Raw genomic sequence first — 19,329 nt, forward strand, 5'->3', positions numbered from 1 at the left:
GTGTCTAGGCTATGCTGTGTGTGAGTGTGTGTATGAAAATTGTTTCAGAGGTCAGTGAGGGGGCCTTTGTGGAGTTTTAGGATCCCAGTGCAGAGAATACTGTAGCATGCAGAAGTGCTCAAATTGTAAAAACAAAATATATAAGAAAGGAAAGCGTAAAATGCAAGGCTACCTAATGGGTTGAGTTAAGAGCTTCCTACAGTAGAGGCAGAGCCGGTCTTTAATTACTGCATGCACACATGATTAATTCCTTACAGCTTAGTTAGCCGTTTTTTCTTTTCCCCCCGAAGTGACAGATAGGCTATACATGAGGGAACTGCGATAATTAGGCTGCGTTTTCTGCTCTCTGTTGTGCTACTTGCGCGGAAGGTCAGGTAACTGTCACGTTTCCGAGGCACCATTACAGCTTCTTTCGTTGCTTTTTGCGTACAAATTATGCCAGTAAAATGTAACATCTGGTCTGCGGAGATATAAGTGATTATTTAACACAGAAGGACTAGAAGAGAATCTAAGAAAACAATCACTGGAACATTTTAGAGTGCGCGTCACTTCTAGGCGTGAATTGCGTTATTGTATTAATTAGTCCGATTCCAAAATTCTCATTTAAATGCAGTATTTTTAATATCGCGAAACTTGCTATGACATTGTTGTGGGTATCGAAGCATCACTTCGTTGGTTACATAAGAAAATAGGTTCTTAATTAAGATGTGAGGCTCATCTTCAGTGCTTATGTGCTTATGCAATATAAATGCATATTTTATTTGGTGCTGGCACGCAGTATATTCTCAAAAGAGATTAATGTACTTTAAAATTTTATGAAGGGTGCCGAGTTGACTATAACTCCACTATTAATTGTTTAAGGCTGTCGGCCTTTAAGAAACTCGGTTTTTCAACTTGAAATAAACGGGTTTTGAACTTTATTTTCCTGTGTATTTTTTTGTTAACTTCCTTTTTCATATTTTCTCTCTCCTCTCTTAGGGAAAAGTGTCCTCCCGGCCGTAACGTTTGTTTGGTCTGGACATTGGGCGCAGCTCGAGCTGATCCATTGATTGCACATGGTCCCAGAGTCTGACCTCTCGCCCACGGAAGCCGTTTCCATGGTAACCCCCACTACGGTCCAACCAGCAGCTGATTGTAAATTCCTGCAGAAAAAGAAATCCTTGCAAGTAGTTGGAGAAAGAGAGAGGGAGAGCGAGAGCAAGGGCTGGAGAAATGCGTGGATCTTCATCTCTCCTCCCCCTTCCTCTTCTCGTCTCTCTCTCTCTCTCTCTCTCTCTCTCTCTCTCTCATATATTGAAATTGGTTGGGGTCGAACATGATCACAGAACTCTGTCTCCTGAGCTGCACATAGACGGGCACCTCTCACTACCCGAGCATTTGAAACAAAATAGGCTAAATAAACGAGAGGAACACTCAGCCCCGAGTAGGGATTAAAAGAAGAGAGGAATATTCACTCTATTACTGAGCCCTCAAAAGATATCGTTCGCTTGCTCTTGCTTAACGCCTTGCATACAGAGAGTATTTTTAATCTATGCATGTAATATGTATACGCACATTATAATGCGCGCTAGCATTGGATTAGTAGGTTTCTGCCTGGTTGCCTTTGTCCAACAGCCAGCTCGCGCGTTGGGAAGCAAATCTTCTCAAGGTAAGTTTTTTTTCTTCTGATAATTATTTCTATGCTGTTATGGCGTTCTTAAATTTGTGACAAATATAGGTTGGTGTCGTCAACGTGTTTAAATTAGGATCACAATACTTCTGTGCAGAGGTAAGAGAAACAGGAATTATTTTCCAGTGTCTTGTAAATAATGCTTTCTTTGAAGTAATGAATAAGTAATTTGTTACAGACGTAGCCGGTGAGAAGTCAGATAAAAACCCGAACTAGAAACTCCACGAAGTTTATGGCAGTACAGTTCCTGAAACTAAAACTTTTAAAGGGAACAGTGTGTCCATCTCATTTATTTTGTTGCTGATAGAACATTTAATTAAATTTCACAGGTACACTATTTTCGTAGACCTTTGTAATTAATAAGGGAAAGACACAACCCTAAACCGTTATGTAAACAATCACTTTATGAATAGTTTTGCATTTAACTGCGAGGCAAGCTCATAATTTCGGACTCTGAACATGCAAGGTCTCATCTAGTACCTCAATAAAGAAGTTAATTTTAAAATGTTGGCCGTGTCACCCGCAGTGAGAACTTGCGCCAGTGCGATCCGTACTGCACTTTACCTACTCTTTTCAACTCTCGGTGCATCACAGGTAGTTCACTTTGCCGCAGTTTAAACCAAAATATCGAAGTACAATTTCCCACCTGTTTATTGAGTGGCCCACATACAGTACCAACCGAAGAGTTACTTTCATGTATTGTAATAGTGTAAGATGAAATATTGGTGAAAGACAAAAGTCCTGAAAGACAACAAAACCACAGAATTTCAGTGCTGAAAAGATTAGCACCTACCTAAGACAAAGCCATTAAACTATAGTCTATTTGTCGCCACCATTCCAAGTAATTTACAGTTGTATGTGACACTTGTCTGTACTCACTTGTCAGTGTTGTCTGTGCTGGAAGTGTGCAATAATAAGCACAGATCCTATTGTGAAGTGAAAATGTGATGCTCCTGACTTGTAGTCTAGTGAGAAGAAACTGTTGTATGCTTCTTAGAAGATAATAACAGTTGTAATAATGGCAATGGTAAAACAATTGTGTGGTCACTTAGGCTATTCACAGGAGGTAGCGATTGTTTTTTTATTTAGGGAAAATGTTTTAGTTAAACAACCTAATAAATAAAAAATATCTCAATAGATTTTTCTTGTTCAGTGTGGCAACACAAGGAGTAAAATTGTTTCTGTCTTTAAGTCCATATGGCCGCTTTCAGGAATGCATGTTTGGTGGTGCTTCACACACAGACACACAAAAAGACATTACCCGAGCCGTCAAGAAGGAGCGAAAGTGGGGGGGAAAATGACTATTTTACACCCTGGGTGGTCTGCTCCTACTTGTGGGAAAACCCAATATTTACATTTTGCAATTAGAACTCCCTTTTTCAATTTTCTGCAACATTGGGTGTACAAGTTTAGTCGTCCGGGGCGTAGTTAACCACAACGTTTTGCAGTGACGCGCACCTGTTAATGAGTGATGTGATGCTGGCATGGCCGGCACCACATGCGGCTGTAAAGCTGCCCCCTGTGCCCTGCCAAGTGACACTGTGCTGGCTTTACAGGAGGACACGTTTAGCTCTGTCAGCGGCTTGGCAATCTGCAGTCCTGAAATGGTCACCACCCCCCGCCCACTCCCCACAGTTCCAGCAATTTCATCAAGTCTCACAGGACCTGTGTAAATGTGTGCATCTGACCTGTTAGACAGCGCAGATGAACACTGATTGACAGCCTGGTCTGTCTAATGGGAGGGCATGATGGCTTTGCTCAAGGGAACGGTACTACGCAGTCAGAGTCAGACAGGGGAGTAAGTGTGGGTCAAAAGGCACGCTTGAAGCTGAACCCCGATTTTTATACAAACATTATCGCCAGCGTTCGATTTAAACTGTTGCTTGTGCTTCACAGACCAGTGTGCAGACTTTGGCATTGATGAGGTAGCCAGGCAGCAGACTGTATGGACAGGCTGTACTGAGGTGGCAGCATGGGGAGGAAGACTGGAGAGATGCAGAGGGAGTACAACAGAGCATGACCGATGTGAATTAAGGAATCTTCTGACCTGGTCAGGGCCAGGTCTAAAAGTGCACCAACACCATTTTGTCACCTTTAAGAACCGTTGGGCGGTGAGGAGGTGGGGAGGGGGGGGATGCGCTTGACAATGACCGAGATTAAGGGGCAGTTTGCGTGGTCAATATTTGTTTAAACACAGATGTTTGCGACAAGCCTCTTCTTCCTGCATCAGCTTAATTTGTGTTTGGAGGGTCGACCGTTACGCCATCTTATAAAGAAAATGAAGCAGAGGGGCAGGTCGGTAAAGGTAGAGAAGAGCATGCGATGAAAAACGACATGCTGCTTTGGCATCGCGGCGTGAGTGTGCCCTGGGAGCCGCAGCGAGTGGGGTGTCTCGGGGAAGGGGAGGGCGCTGCCTCTCAGCCCTCCGGGGCCGTCGGAGCCGCAGCACCACGGCAACCGGCAGAGGGAAAATGACACGCTGCGGTCGCTGTGTTGGTGTAACCTATGCTCCTCTGGCTGAAGGTCTGGCAGTGAGAGCCTCGGGAGGAGCATCCCAGGCTAGGGGCGGGTGTGGGAACTGAGGAGCTGTGAAAATACTGACCAATGAGGCTGCAGCATCTGGATACGTACCTGGAAGTCGGACTTTTCCACAGAGGGCGGAGGAAGGGAGATGTTTTCACCAACTTCCCCACCTTCTTCCACTCCCCCTACCCCTCTACTGTTTCAGTTTTCTTTGCCTTGTCCCTCCTCCTTTTTTTTCCACTAGATAAATTACCCGGTCTTTAGATGTCGGCCCCAGTTATGTTGGCTATCTCAAAACAAGCCGCTCGAAACAGTCCCACGTTGTACCGTCTTTGTCTGCTGGGAGCCTGTGACGAGGAGGCAGAATAACGAGGTGCTTTAGTTGGCCTTGTTTTGTCGAGGACGCTGAGCTGCGTCCCCTTCAAAGCATCCTGATGGGTGTCATTGTTCTCTGTTCATATCGGTCGGTCTGTGAATCGATGTGCTAAAGGTCTCAAAGCATGAAATGGGTGAAAGAGTGAAGGCCTCAGTTCCAGCTATGGGCAGTGGCCTGTCTCTTCCATTTTTTAGTTTGTTTTGGCCTCTGTTGAAATCACAATGTTGTGCATAAACATGAAGAAATCAAGATTAGCAAAAATTGACAAATTAAAGTAATGGACAAAGTTTATTGTGGTTAGATTGCCTAGAGCCTGAGGTGTGTTGCCAGTCTACCCGTCAGAAAATGTGTGGCACCTTCAATACGTGCACGTCAACTGATTACAACCTTGAGATCCATATAACACAAGTAGCATTCATAACGACGTCAAAGGCTTAAACCCATTGTAGAGGGACCAAAAGCTGTTCCTTTTCATTTTCCCTGGTACATTTATGTTTGAAGGCATGTTACAGTATAAGAAAGCAAGTGTGGTAGCACTATTGCAAATGAGCAAACATAGTGATTCAAATGCAGTTTTAAATGACACTCATCTCTTTTATAAATGTACCCTATCATATTTCCTCTTCTGTTCCCGCCCCGGGGGCTGGGGGGCGGGGGTTGCAACATGCGGCAGGAAGCAAGACATTGTTGGGACTGCGGGCACGGTACCTTTTGCGGCACAGAGCAGTTCACTTGCCACTGAATGTAGCAGGGCTGTGATCAGTTTCTGTGCTTCTGAGAACGGCACTGTCTCCCGTCGGTCATTTCACACGATGGTGAATAGCGATAGTGTATTGAGGACACTGCATGCTGTGCCTTCTCTGTTTCTTTGTCACACCCTCTTCTTCATATATTGCTGTACTTAATACGTTGCTTCAGGCAAGTCTCACTAAGAGTGTTTATTGAGCCATTACGGTGATTTGCTTGCAGGATTTATGTCTGGAAGCAGGCTTAAGTAAAAGTGCCTCTCTGTTTGCGGTTATCTGAAGGTAGCCATTATGTCAGACAACTGATGCACACGGTGAGCTCAGAGTTATGTCATATTCACCATGGCGCAGAGTTGGATGTGCCTTTTGCCTTTTTAACTGTTTGGACTCCTCCAATCTCAATGCTCCTGTTAAATTCGCTGACCCCTACTTTTTTAGTTTAATGCCTTGTCTCTTCTCTGATTTATTGTTCAGGAATTTTTTGTGAGAAGCCATACTGTGAAAAGCAGTCACATCTATGGTGATGATAAATTGCTTGACTCTGTCCGTCTTTTGATGTCTGTTTCTTGGAAGCAGAAAAGACCACATCTTTCAGGCCTCGTTCATTAACTGCTTATTAGCATTGTCTGAAAATATATATTATTATATTGTATCAAATTCTGATAATAGCGGAATTTGTCCTGGTTTGTATATCCATGGAATCATCATATGTACTCACTCTTTCACCCGTGTCAATGTTTTTCCCAGAAACATGACTTATTCCTGTGGGGTAATGCATGCAGGAACTCAGTATAGGAAATTACTGTCATCCAAGATGCCACGAAGACTCTCTGCACAGCAGTTTTGAATGGCTAATTAATCCAAAGCCCATGTTTCATGCTTGCTCCCCTATAATCCTGTCCATTCAACAATTAAGAGGCTAAATATCTCAAGATAAGCCCATATTAAACAAAAAAAAATGTTTAATGATAGTTTGACAAAAAAATTGCATGCATTTGTAATACTGCAGTCTGTCCTGAAACAGAAAGTTTAAAATGGTTTCATTCAGGTTTAAGAAAGACTTGCACAACCTGTGTGAAACATTTCTTTTGGCTGTTAAATCTTGCTGTCACTTACAGACCCGTTTTATTAGATTAGCATTTCATATACAAGCTTTGTCTTGAACTTGTAGTAAACCCACACAACAAGCAGAATATTGTGTGGATTTAGCCTGCATATCATAGGTACTGTATGTCTCGCAGCACCTTGATAACATCTGGCAGAGTTGACTTATTTAGTTATTTTATTTTGTTGCGGAGTAGATTAAGAGGAAATAAATGTCAGCTCAAAGCAGAAATTTTAGGCTCTTCATATGAGGATAGAATACTGAATATAAGATTTCTCTACTCAGACATCAAATATGAATACTACGCCGCTCATAAACGTGATCCCTTTGGCAGTGTGATTCCCTGCCTGGTAGCCTCTTTGTCCATTATGCTTCCATTGTTTTCAGTTGCTCTGGAGATAGTTGGGCAGTTTGAGGGCCCGTCAACAAGTGGCCCATTGTAAACGGCGTGGTCCGGCCCCGGGCAGCTGACACGCGTGTTTACAGACACTTGTAAAATCCTGGACGTCTTTCTGATAACACGGCACTCCCCGCCTGAAATTTTTGCCTGGCCTCACAGTTCCCTTAATGTGTGGTGGAATGGAAGTGAAAACATCTTGTTTTTTGTGGAATTGTCTGCTTTACAGGCTAACACCTCCTCCCCCCCCCCACTCCCACGGTCCAAATCACCACTTTCTCCAGAACTGCAAATTTAGAATTCATCAATCAGGCATTCTTTTTCTTAGTAGCTGAACTCCTCTTGGTTACTAATATTATTCTCTCTATTGGTCTAAAAAAATGGCCAAGGCGAACGGTCTGCTATTGAAGGCATTGATGGATTCTTTGAATGTGTGCTGAATGTGTCTGCCCCTTGTTGCTTTTGTTTTTTCTTGTTGAGTTTGAAGCTGAAGAAAAGCAAGGCCCCCTCTTTGTTCAAAGGGACTTGTTTTTACTCTACCTCATTAAGAAAACATTGACCACAGCAATCAGACCAAACTGTGTGTCTGGGAACCCGAAGCTGGAAATGGGCAAGAGCAGGGCCCTTGAAAGAGAAATATGCCGCTATTTTAGCCATTCAGATGTATGTACGCAAAAGCCATGTGGCTTTATTGTGGATTTTGATGAAGGTGTGGAACTTCTGGCTAACTGGGGCTGATCTGGTTCAGAAAGGCACTGGCCGAGTCTGCCTGTTGGGGTGATGTAGGTATGGAGAGCCAAAATTGGGATGCACACGCCGTACCTGACAGTTGGCATGCGTTCTCAGTTCTAAGAAGTCCCAATGAGGCCAATGCAAGGGGGGAGGGGAAGAGGCAGGCCATTCTACTCATGTTTGTGAGAAAGCCCTATCAGAACAGAAACTGGAAATGCACATGAGTTGAATGCCCCGCCTCCTCCCCTCCCCTCTTGCAACCCCCCAGCCCAACAACATACACACAAATAATGTGGTCCCACCCACTCGCTCCCTCCCTTCCGTAACCCACCACCCCACTCCCCCCCACCCCCCTGCCCCTCTGACACACACACACACTCACACACACATCCTCGCTGACCCACAGAGCTCTTAGAAGCCATTTCTTCATCGCAGTGTAATGTAAACAGCGTGCTTCAAATGAGGCTTGTAATAATTTTCCCCTCAGCTTGGCGGGACGGGAGGCCAGTCGTGCCCTTTGTTCTGGGCAGATGGGGGGGCGCAGACAGTGCGCTGTTCAGGGAGCAGTGGCAGAGTTGATGGTACACTGACCCAGGGGCCCCGGGGGGCTCCTCGATGAGCCCATTTCAGAACAGCGTCGACCTCGGACTCCAAGGCAATGGGGACCTCCAGCTCCTCCAAGGAGCAGGCATCTGGGCCAAGCCTTAGATCATCAATCCACACCCAACACCCCCCCCCACCCCACCCCCACCCCCCAACCTCCATTTGTTTTGTTCTGTGAGTCACCGATTGGCGATTGTGTGGTCCAGGATCATCTGCAGGGCTTCGTCCTCCTCCTCCTCCTCCTCCTCCTCCTCCTCCTCTACCACTCCCGTAGGCCCAAGACAGAAAGAAAGCGCAGCATTGTGTTTTTCTTATCTCTCCCCGCTCCCATGGGCCCGCTAACCTGGCCTGCGATTCACCTTCAGTTGTTTTTCTGTGTCATTGGGCTGGGGAAGGCTTGCCATTAAACTAGGCCGCTGCGGCCATGTTCGTTCCAGAGGAAAAGAAAGGGACTTGTTTACAGACCACTGTGTTTACATTCCTGCAGGCTAGCACCAGCTTTGGGGATTGCTCTAAATGAAAGGAAATGCTCCTATTTTGCTTAGTAATGGAAAAACCAAACACTTCAAGGAATCCAGTGGAAAAAGGAGGGGGGGACGACGACAAAGTATTTCATTTGGCAAGATTTGGCTAATTCTTTCCGAGATGAAACCGCGATGACGGCATCGGTGAAAACAATACTTCCCCCGTGACAGAGAATATGGGAGGACCTGAACTCAGTGAAGGTTAAGATGATTTTATGAAGATGTCACTTTGCGTTTGCATAGCATAACAGAGGAGATGTCTTTGTTTTATTCATCCTTTAAATGAGAAATAAATAAATGTTACTGAGACATCGACTGGTGCACTTCACCTCTCATCCACCCTGTTACCTTCTTCTGTGAAATTACTGAAGCTAAGCAGGGCTGAATTTGGTTGGCACTTGGATTGGGGATTTACTGGCATAATTACTGCAGAAACGGATGTTGGAAGGTCAGCAGGGGGGTAGCGTTCCCTTTCTATCAAATGGAGGGCAGATGCCCCTGTTCAGTGATGGGGATACTGTGCCTTCGGAGATCGTATCCTTCAGATGAGAAAATATGTTTTCAGAACAATCCTTTTCACAGTCGATATTGTTCAAATGTAGCACGTTCATTTTAAGCTTCAAGTTCTGACCATCCTATGCCCAGGACTAGTCTGCCCCTGTTATTCTCATCATACTGCAAATTGCAGTTTAGGGTGCGGTCACATGATTTTTGTCCTGTCTTTCTGAACTGTGGTCTGTTTAGCAGTATAAGTGGAGATGTCCAGCGTGCTACGTGTTAGCCCACAGTTAACTTATTCATCCCCGTGGCAGCAGCTTGATTTTCAACATTTTCTTTCTCGATTTCTAGATGTCAATATAACAGTGGATCTGGGTCATTTTCGGCCAAGTTGTGCTGTTGTTGGAGTTGCTTAGCCCTTGCGATTCAGTTATGAGTTAAAATAGTCATCATTGCACTGGCATCCATGCCAGTGAACACCCCCTGTCCCCCACCCCCACCAACATTGACTGACAGACTTTCTCCACATCACTTTAAGAGATCAACCTACAGACAAGTAGAACACAGCCAGCGTGAACTCCCTTAATGTACATACACATGCAGTAAATACCAGATAGGATCCCAGCCTGCATCAGCCTGCACAGTAGCTCATTCACTTTATATTACCTTGTGTGCCAGCTAAAAATATCTGGCTCACACTTCAGCTCTAATTGCCATGTTGCCCTCTGTTATAATTATATCTTTAAACCATTTTGCTAAAACAGCAGTCAATAAGCTTAATTACTGTGTGGCCAGGAGAGAGGATCATGTCAGTCACTGTAGCTGTATAAATATAAGTTTGTTACCGGCAGTAATTGCCACTCTGTATGTGCGTACAAATATAAACTGAAGCTAAGAAAACGGTAAAGCTCGGCCGGCAATATAGTCGGCAATGGAAGTCCTCCTGGCATTTCATGAGAATGTATATTTCTGGCAGGAGGGATTTGACCCGAAAACTCACTTTTGTAATTTAGTCATCGTGTATTGTGTCATCAGGATGAACAGCGAAGCATGGCGCGTCGGTTTCGACTGCCAGGGAAGGCGAACGGCATGAAAGGCTGCGCTTGTGGAGTACACAAGCCCCCGGGCTGCACCGGATACAAATGCGCTCGTTTGCTAAATTGCTTTAATGGGCTTCTCAATAAAGTGATTTCTATGCATCATGAGGATTGGCAGCCTGTGGTAAAGTGTCGTAACATATGGACAAACTCACAAGTGTGGTGTTGGCCCCGCTCGATAACTCGCACTTCTGGGAGTTTTGGGGGGAGGGTGGGGGGGGGGGCGATTGCAGGGGGAACTGATGCGGTGATTCGTGAATGCTAACTGCTGTCTTACAGTGGCTTCCAAAGTGCTTGAATGACATTAGCAATTGGGTCCAACGGGACAGAACTTTTCATGACTGAGAATAAAATAAACTGCTGTGCAAAGAGTGGCATGCCCCCATAATGCTTGCAAATTCCGGGATTCCTGCTGTGATGTCTTGTGTTGTTGTTGTTGTTGAGCACATAAAGCCCCCTTGCAAAAAGCACTTGTGCAGCGTCAAAGACTTCTGCAAGTGGGCACACCAAGCAGTACAGCTCACCACAAGGTTTTATAGCCAACCCCCTCCCCTCCCCTCCCCTCCCACCCCCGTCCCCCTCCTCTGTACCCCAGAAGGCATCAGTTCTGTCTCCACCGCTTTCCTCTGTCTTGCGTAATGCCTGTGACAGTAATACGGGTCATGACATTTGTGTTTTGTGATGGGCGGGGCCTGTCTGATGGATTCTGGGAAAGCGGATAAGGGTGGGGGTGCTTGGCGAAGATGAGGGGATGGAGAACACCTGACTCACACTCACTCTCCTCCCCCCCCCTCCCCCCCAATCACTTTGCCCTGTCAGCTTTTGGGTTTTTGGGACAGATTTAGCGCCTGTCATGCGGCGTCTCTCTGCCGCTGGGTTTTCCCCTCGTACAGTAAACAGTCTTCGCTCCTGGTTCCTCCCATCAGCAACCCCTCAGATCCCGCCCACGATACAAGCGCATCATTTGTGTTTTTGTTTTTCTCCCTCTCTCTGTTCAGATGTGACAGGTAATATAATGCTGATTTTAAAGCCCTGGATTTGAACAACATAAAAAACGCTGTCTGCCCTAGAGCAATGTCATTCCGGGGGTTTGTGCTTTCGCATTCGGTTGTCTGACAATGTGCTAAAGCCTACAGTTGAGTCCTGATGTTGACAGCCGAGCCCTAATTACCTGTCAGGAAATATTGATTGCTCAATTCGTGGCTCTCTGAGCCGGCTACCCCACTGATTTGACAGTGTGATTACACTGTCGTCTGCTGCATTCTGACACAGGGGAGCTCTGTAGACTGTTCTGCGCTACCCCAGGAGCGAAAGCCAATGTGCGTACGTTCTCATGCTCAGATCTTAAAGATTCTTCATGAATTACCACTTCTTCACAACTTCTTTTTTTCTTGTCGTCTCATCCTAAGATGCGCGCTGTGTTGTCTGTAGCTGGTAGACTCGCCCAAAGAGGAGCGTCGGTCTGAAGATGGGAGTGATTGTTTTTGGATCCCGGTCCAGGATCAGTCAGCGGAGTCAATGCCAAAGCAGTTGGAGACCGAAGGGCCGAGTGAAAATAGAAGCGATGGAAGCAGTCGATATTTTCATTTGCCGTTTTACAAGCTCGCGGAACAACAGACAGTGCGTCCCTTCATTAGCTGCGAGGGATGTGCGGGGAAGGGGATGCTAAATTCTGCTCTCATGTTGACGTCTGCATTTCATCAAACCTCTCAGCCGCCGGGCCCGCGCCGGCTAATGGCCTTGGAGGTGTGTGCAGTTTGCAGAGCCTTCTTGTGACCGCTGGCCTGGCCTCACACTGCGGTCATCCAGTCCAAGCATAACACCTCTCTGCAAGGAGAGCTCCCCCCCCACCCCGCCGGCCGCTCGCACGGGTCTAAAGAACGGGCCTCCCAGCCACCCTCCCCTGTTCCCAGGCAACAAGCACGCGGTGGCCCAGTAGCGGCCTGCTGTCGGTACGGCAGTGAAGCAATTTTAGAACTGACGCTGCAGCAGTAAACTCGGGTAAAGGAGTTTAGCTGTTAGGAGAATGCAGATGGTCCAGCTGAATGGTCCAGGCTAGCAGGCACCTTAGTGCCCGTTTGCAACACCGGCAGCTGGCAGTGACCGTGGGCCGATGCGCTGCTGTTGGATGTCGCTGCTTCAGGACGCTGGAGCTCTTCGGCCTGATACAACGCAGGTTTGTTTGCGTCTTGTGCAGCTGACATCGTAGGCGCTGCAGTGAAACTGACGTATGGCTCCGCCCATAAGCGCAGGCTGTACCTTCAGAAAGGCAGCCGTGATAATGGGTTACAACCAGCATGTGGTGTTGATACAAGAATTTGCAATTATGCTAAGTGCTGTGCTACCCAGTAGTGCAAAAAAAAAACATTCAGTTAGTTTTCGGGTGAGTGTACTGGAAGAGAGCTCACGCTGAAGCTGTGTACAGCAGCGGGGGGTGCAAATTGCTAAGAGGAAAGAAGGTTTAATAGGTATGCATGTCTAAAGGTAACACACGGTGGCTGTGGGTCCTAGTCTGGATTCAGAATAAAAAACTCTGATCTAGTCCTTTAACAATCTGTTCTATATCTTGAGGCAAGGTGTGGTTTCTCCCACAGGAGGCAGCATCCATTACCATGGGCATTGCTGTGTTATTTAGATCTGTCCATTCACCTGACTATCTGTAGTTCTCTAACTCTGAAGTCTTCTTGTCTGTCTTATTAAAGCACTCCATTACATTAATGAACCTTCAGTGCATTCAAACGTCAGCATGTTGATGGCGTGCTGTGCAGCGACAGACGTGATTGGCCTGTAGTTTTCCAGAGCCGGTGCTGGGTGCCAGGGCCTGAGCATCAACAGCACCGCCATTCTGGCCGCCCCTGACCGGTGTCCCAGTGCTCTTTTGGGCTCCAGGGAGGAAGTCTATTTCTAGAACTGGGATTTTTCAGGCCCCCAGAGAGCCAAGTGTCTGAGGGGAAGGGGGGGTGCCCAGCTGAAGGAAACAGTGAGGGTCTCAACACGCTGGGTAAACACCCCCCCCTCTGTGTTTGAACTGCACACCTCAGGCCTCCCCCCCCACCAACCCCACCCCAGCCCTCCCCTAACTAAATATGCCTCTTCTCCTGCATCTCTGAGTGGAAAGGGCCCCTGACAGTGGTTCGCACCCTGGCCAGCGGCAGCCTGTGGTCTGAAGGGTGTATCATGGAATGGAATGTCCCCAGGCCCGGATTCTGCATCACTGGTTAGGTAACTGACATAAAAATACAACAGTCCCGTTCCGTGTGTCACTCAAGTCCGTCTTTCCTCCTCCGCCATGACGGAGAGCGCTTGCTCAGAGCTCAGAGACCCCGCTTGATTCCATTTTAGCGGGAAGAATTAAGGTGAACGTGTTGCAGCTGATCGATGGTTCGGATTGTTCCCTAATACTTTGATCATTGCTGATCTCTCATTGACTCCGAGCGCTTGTGTACTTGTCACCGATTCAGAATCAGCAGGGAGTTTGGGAGCAGAGGGAATCACTAAGCTCTGTGCTACATTAATATCCTTCCCCGGTTCACTTCCTCTCGCTGTGAGGGCTCCTTTCATGAAGCAAACCAAATGCAGAAGGCTGTGCAGATCACAGATGATATGCCACGCCAGAAAGAAGAAAAAACTGCAACGATTAGAAATTAAAAATAAATCTCCAAAGGAATTTTCTCAAAGGAGCTGACTGTTCCTGAATAAATTTATTTATTTATTTAGGGGGGTGGTTGTTTGGGATTTGTTTATCTCTCCTGGTTTCAGATCACTGACTTTAGCCTCCATTGCCAAGGCGAGTTCCCAACAGCTCTGATACATCAACAAAAATGCCAGAAGAAGAGGGCTTTTCATCTCCAGCGTGAGTCAATTATGAGGGCAGCATTACTGAACGCATTCTCCTTTTCAAGTGTTCAGTGGAATGTCCTCTGGACTGAACCGTAAGACATATTGATTCTGACATGTTTATTTTCACGGCAGTGGCATTCACATTTTTAAACGGCTCCAGTACATTTCAGTTTTCGTTGCGCATGTCTTTCAGGGAATGCTTCCATTCTGAGATCTGTGCCTTTTTTTAGCTCCCCCAAAAAAAACAAATATTGCATCTGATGTGTTCTCCTAGGTTAAATATGTGCGCTCAAAAAAGCATGTGTAATGAAATAGACTTAAAGCTAGAGTTACTACTTGGCCTTTTCTTGTCAGAAGTTAGACCAACTGTTTCTGTAAATGATCCCCCTGTTTGATTTTGCCTGCTCTCTGACGGGATTTAATCGTTTGGTATTTGACCTAACCTGACAAACAGCAAACAGTTCCTTATGTAGTTTGCCCTCTTTTGTTCATTACAATAGCGGAATTGTCAGTGATGCATTGAATTTAGAATAGGCACATAATTAGTCCACTTCCTTTTCCTCATTTGGCAGATTGCGAAGTACAAATTACATGTTCGTGATTGGTCTGTGATATGAGAGACCAAGGCTGGGACAATCTGTGAATGCGATAATCCTGTCTGGTGTCTCAGAGTCACCAGCACCCTGTGCTAAGCTTAATGGAGGTCTGTGACACCTCTGGGCACTCTCGACTCAGCGTTAGCTGTTTGGCACACAAGCAAAGCCCCGGGGCCAGGAATCAAAGGCACTGTTTAGGCCAGCGGTAACCAACCCCGTTCCTGGAGATCTACCATCCTGTAGGCTTCCATTTCAACTCTAAATTTGGCACACCTGATCCTACTGATTAGCAGCTCAGTAAGGTCTCTGGCTGTTGAATGAGGCGTGCTTCGTTAGCGTTGGATTGAAAACCTACCAGACGCTAAATCTCCAGGAGCAGGGCTTAAGTGCATATGTGGTTCAATCAAAGATGTCTTTAACTTTATTTTCACATAAATGCTAAGTTTTATCATTTTTCTTTACGGACTCATATAATTTTAGTTATTACTGAATTTACCAAATGAAGATTGAGAAAAGATACATTTTTGTCTAAGTTAAGGATAAATGTAGATTGAATCTCATCCAAACCCTCCAGATTAATCCAGCACCTCATCTCCGTAAAGACTACTTTGCTTGCTGCATTGAGATACAGTGGTTGGAAGAAAGAGGTTCATGCCAAATAAAATTAGTTTTATTCGAATGATTGACATTCATTGGTTGTCATTCATTTGTCAGGCCTCTTTTTAAAATACACACTATTTCATGCTCTGTTTTGGATTCTCTCTATTTTGTTGGATTAATTTGATTACATTACATGAAAAATTGCCAGGATGAGGTCAGCTGCTCTTTGTTACAAATATATCCTGATGTTTTAATCCACTAATTAATCTTAAAGCTGGAAAGGTTTCCAGCAATCTGTTTTGTTAATGACAGACCCATGCAGGTGATGTTCTTTATTTGGAGATGTACAATAATACACAGCTATGCACAAACTCACCATGGCCAATAGATAATTGGGTTACATATGCACTTACACATTGCAGCAGCTGCAATCATTTTTAAACAATTTGTAATCTTTATGTAGATGATTCAACATGCTTAGACTAATGTTCAATTTCTTCAGAGTAAACTTGCAAGAAAAGCAGCGTCTTGAGGGCGTCCTGTCAACGCAATGGCTATTAAAACTGACATTAAATTATATTTTACCGTAGTAATTGCCGGTCCAATGTCATTAACTTCCCTTTGGTTTAATGATATATAGAAATGTGGACTTCATTCAGTGAAGAATGTTTTGGGTTTAAGTTTGTTATTATCTGGTGCCACAAGGCATGAAAGACTGCTTCTGGACCCAGAAGCCTGCATTCTGGTGTGCATGTGTGCATGTGCGTATGGTGAATGTTTTGACTGGTGTGATGTTGAGGAAGCCTGCGGTACTGTAATAGCTAATCATTTTAACCAGGTCCAGGCTGCAGTACATGTAACGGATCTGCTAAAAACTTTAACTCCTTAAGTACCATTCCGCACCTCCACCAAATGCCTGCTGAGTATGGAATTTTAGTGGTTAATTGTACTGTGAGGAGCGGAGTAACTCATCTTCATTACATAAACACATTTTACACAGTACATACAAAATAGTCCAAATATTAAAGGGAAAACTGGCAAAGAACCACATTATTTATTAGATTTTTGATTTAAAAGGTTGTGTTATAGCCATTTTCATTTAACATACTGAATTAAGATTTATGTTTTGAGGTATGGCCTTTGATGATTATGTTTAATGGTTTTAAATTATACTTATGTTTCATATGCCTAATGCCACATTTGAGGTGACGTGAGAGGGCAAAGGCTATATGACGTGAGGCGCAGTTGTATTTCGGGTTAGCCGATGGAAAATGAGGAGCTTGGTAAAAAAAAAAACACTATTTTGACCACGCTCTTCCTCATCAATTCATTTCGTAACCAGTTTTTCGTTAAGTTTGACTACCAGGACTAATTTACAACCACTTTTCGTTCATTTTATTTTTTCTGCGGGACCCGAGGGAGAAGTGTGTTAATTCAGCCACGCTTCTGCGTTTTTCACCGCTTGGAACAAATGGGCGAAACAGGTCGCATTAATCACTTACGATGATGTTCCCCTATTCACTATTCATTCAATTGTTTTTGAATGGATATTTTATTAATTGAACCAAAACAGTGTGTATGTTGAGCTTGGAACTGCTGTCTTAGCCTCTGAAAGGTGTGAATAAATGCACTGGGGTTTCGCATTCACTGTAGTTTTCTTGTGCCACTCCAAGAGTTCTCTCCCCTGAAGGAAGAACAGTGAATTTCAGTTGACAATGCCACCATCCTCCTGTGGGATCGACAATATTAAATGGCTCAGAACAGGCAGTCAAGGTTATGCTGAGCCTTTTTCTAAAAAGGACTGTGTGTGTAAAAGAAACTCTCTGCCCACATTCAAAGAGGCGACAATAAAAGGTGAAAACTCTAGACTCACTGCCTGTAATACCACAATATCTTAATATGGCAATGATGTTAGTTTGCCTCCTTTATTTGAAAAATTTATGAAGGATATGATAAGTTACTTCAGATGACTTCCTATAACCACCCTTATTTTGGTATACATTCATATATGCCTGGCAGAAAAAAATGTTTTAAGTTCTTTTTTTTTTTTTACATAATGCAAGTGTCCTGGATGATGTGTTGCAAAAATATTTTCAAAAATATAGTTTATTTTATTTTCATTGAATGTACCTTGCAGTCTAGGTTTCAGCATAGTCAAATATATGGTTCTTGAAATTAAGACCAGAGATTCGTGTCCCCTAAAGGGAAAAAATGAATTGCTCTGTCTTAGGAGGACATAATTCATTGGAACAGTATTATGATCGTTCACTTCCGAGGATGGGGCACTGTCCTGTCTGTGACTATCCGAAAGAAGATTAAGAAAATAATTCATTTTGCTAGAATAATGGGGGGTATAAAAGTTTTTGGAAAAAACTGAGAGTAGTCAAGAAAGAGATGGGAATCCTAAACAGTAACCCAAATCCCATGTTACATTGTGCATGCTCTCCTATCCTGCAGGTGCAATATTACAATAGCATATTTTAAAACAAGCAGCTCATAAATCATTTATTTGTTCTGACACATTCCTCCTTTCTACACAGTCTAGTTTGAGCTTTGGTGTCACAGTTATATATGTGAATCCAGATTGTTTACTCATAACTTTAACTTGTATCAGTTGCCTCATTTGATAAATTGATCCAAACTTTAACTTGGCAAATATAATTCGGCCTTTATGGTGGTTTATCTCCTTTTAATGAGATAGATTGTCGTTTTCTGTCGGTTTTTATTTATTGCTTTGCCTTTTTTACCGTAATAAAATACGCGGTTAAGTAGTTTCCCTTCTCCAATTAAACGGGCGATGTGTGCCGTCGATGTAATATATGATACACAGAGCGCGTGTGCGGCGCTGAAGTGTGTTTATTTCATTTAGTGTGCGGAGGAACGTGTGATGTTTCCGTGATGCATCTGGGATGCGGATGTTCAGCGGGCGCTGTAGGCAGTCTGCGCTCGTTTGGACTGAGCGTTCCCGTTAAAGGATTGCGAAAAAGAAAGGAAGAAAACACGGCAGCCTGAATCTCTGGACCTTGGCGGCCGCGGCCCGTACGGAGGCCATCCAGCGGGTTTTCTAGCTCTGCGTGCGCTGCTGAAAGGTGAGGCGCTTGAGCTGCTGGGTGGAACAAACCTCCAAGACGAAGGTGGGGGCTGCTGAGGTGTGTGCGGTGGTTGAGACCCCGTTGTGGAGACCCCGGATTACGCCCCGCCGGTCCGCCCGTTACCCTGACCCCGGCTGCGGCGGGACTCCGCGGCCCCAGCAGCCCCAGCAGCCCCTTGTGCGCGACGCTCTTTGAAGCCCCGGCCAGGCGGCTCCCTACGCCAGCGCTAATTGAAGCCCGCTGTGTTCCTGATCCTCTGGTGTGTGGCCTGGAACTACACCGGGCTAATCAGCCTCATTAACCTCTGCCCCAGCAGGAAGCGCACTTGCCCGCATTGTCTTTTCATCAGACTTGGCAAGCCCGCTGATGGGGGGGGGGGGACCGGAGGGGCGGGGCAGCCAGCGGAAGCCAGCTCTCGAAAGAACAGCCCCGGCGGTGAACCAGTCATCGCGCTGGGTCGCGCGATCGGACCGCACACCGCAGTCCACAGGCGGTTTCGTGTTTTCGGGTTTGGCGCTCCTTTCAGGATGCGGGTGCAATGCGATAGCCGCGCTGCGAGCCTATCAAACGCGTGGAGGGGAGCGAGGTCGAGCTTTACCGCATGTTGTCGTTGGGAGCTGGGGAAATATACACAGTCAGATTGTGTATCTCAGCAATTGTTGAACTGTTGAGTTTGGCTTCAGCCGATGGGGTTAAAGGCTTAGATTATGGGGGCTTTTGCTCGGCGGATGTTTTTCTTTGCACACTCATGCACATTGCTTGTGTAGCGCTCGCTAGCAGTCATTAAGTTTGCCTTTACCCTTGAAGGTCTGTTTTCGCATCTCATTATGACAGAACGCTTTAGACCACAGCAAAATGTACTACTTAAAAAAGTAAGCTGAGAAGGTCCCTGCTTATGTTCTTGGTTTAAAATTGTCACTTTGATTATGAC

General features: G+C 45.3%; 1 protein-coding gene across 1 annotated transcript in view; it reads left to right on the plus strand.

Moving 5' to 3' along the window:
• Positions 1–1,225: 1,225 nt before the first annotated feature.
• Positions 1,226–19,329, plus strand: part of LOC135235065 (signal peptide, CUB and EGF-like domain-containing protein 3) — a gene marked incomplete at its 3' end in the record, with an annotated part of 90,552 nt that continues 72,448 nt past the window's right edge. Inside the window, exon 1 of the mRNA XM_064300263.1 lies at positions 1,226–1,648. Coding sequence (XP_064156333.1) covers positions 1,543–1,648 — 106 coding nt within the window. The remainder of the gene's footprint in view (positions 1,649–19,329) is intronic.

Source organism: Anguilla rostrata, chromosome 11 (assembly GCF_018555375.3).
Source record: "Anguilla rostrata isolate EN2019 chromosome 11, ASM1855537v3, whole genome shotgun sequence".
NCBI lineage: Eukaryota > Metazoa > Chordata > Actinopteri > Anguilliformes > Anguillidae > Anguilla > Anguilla rostrata.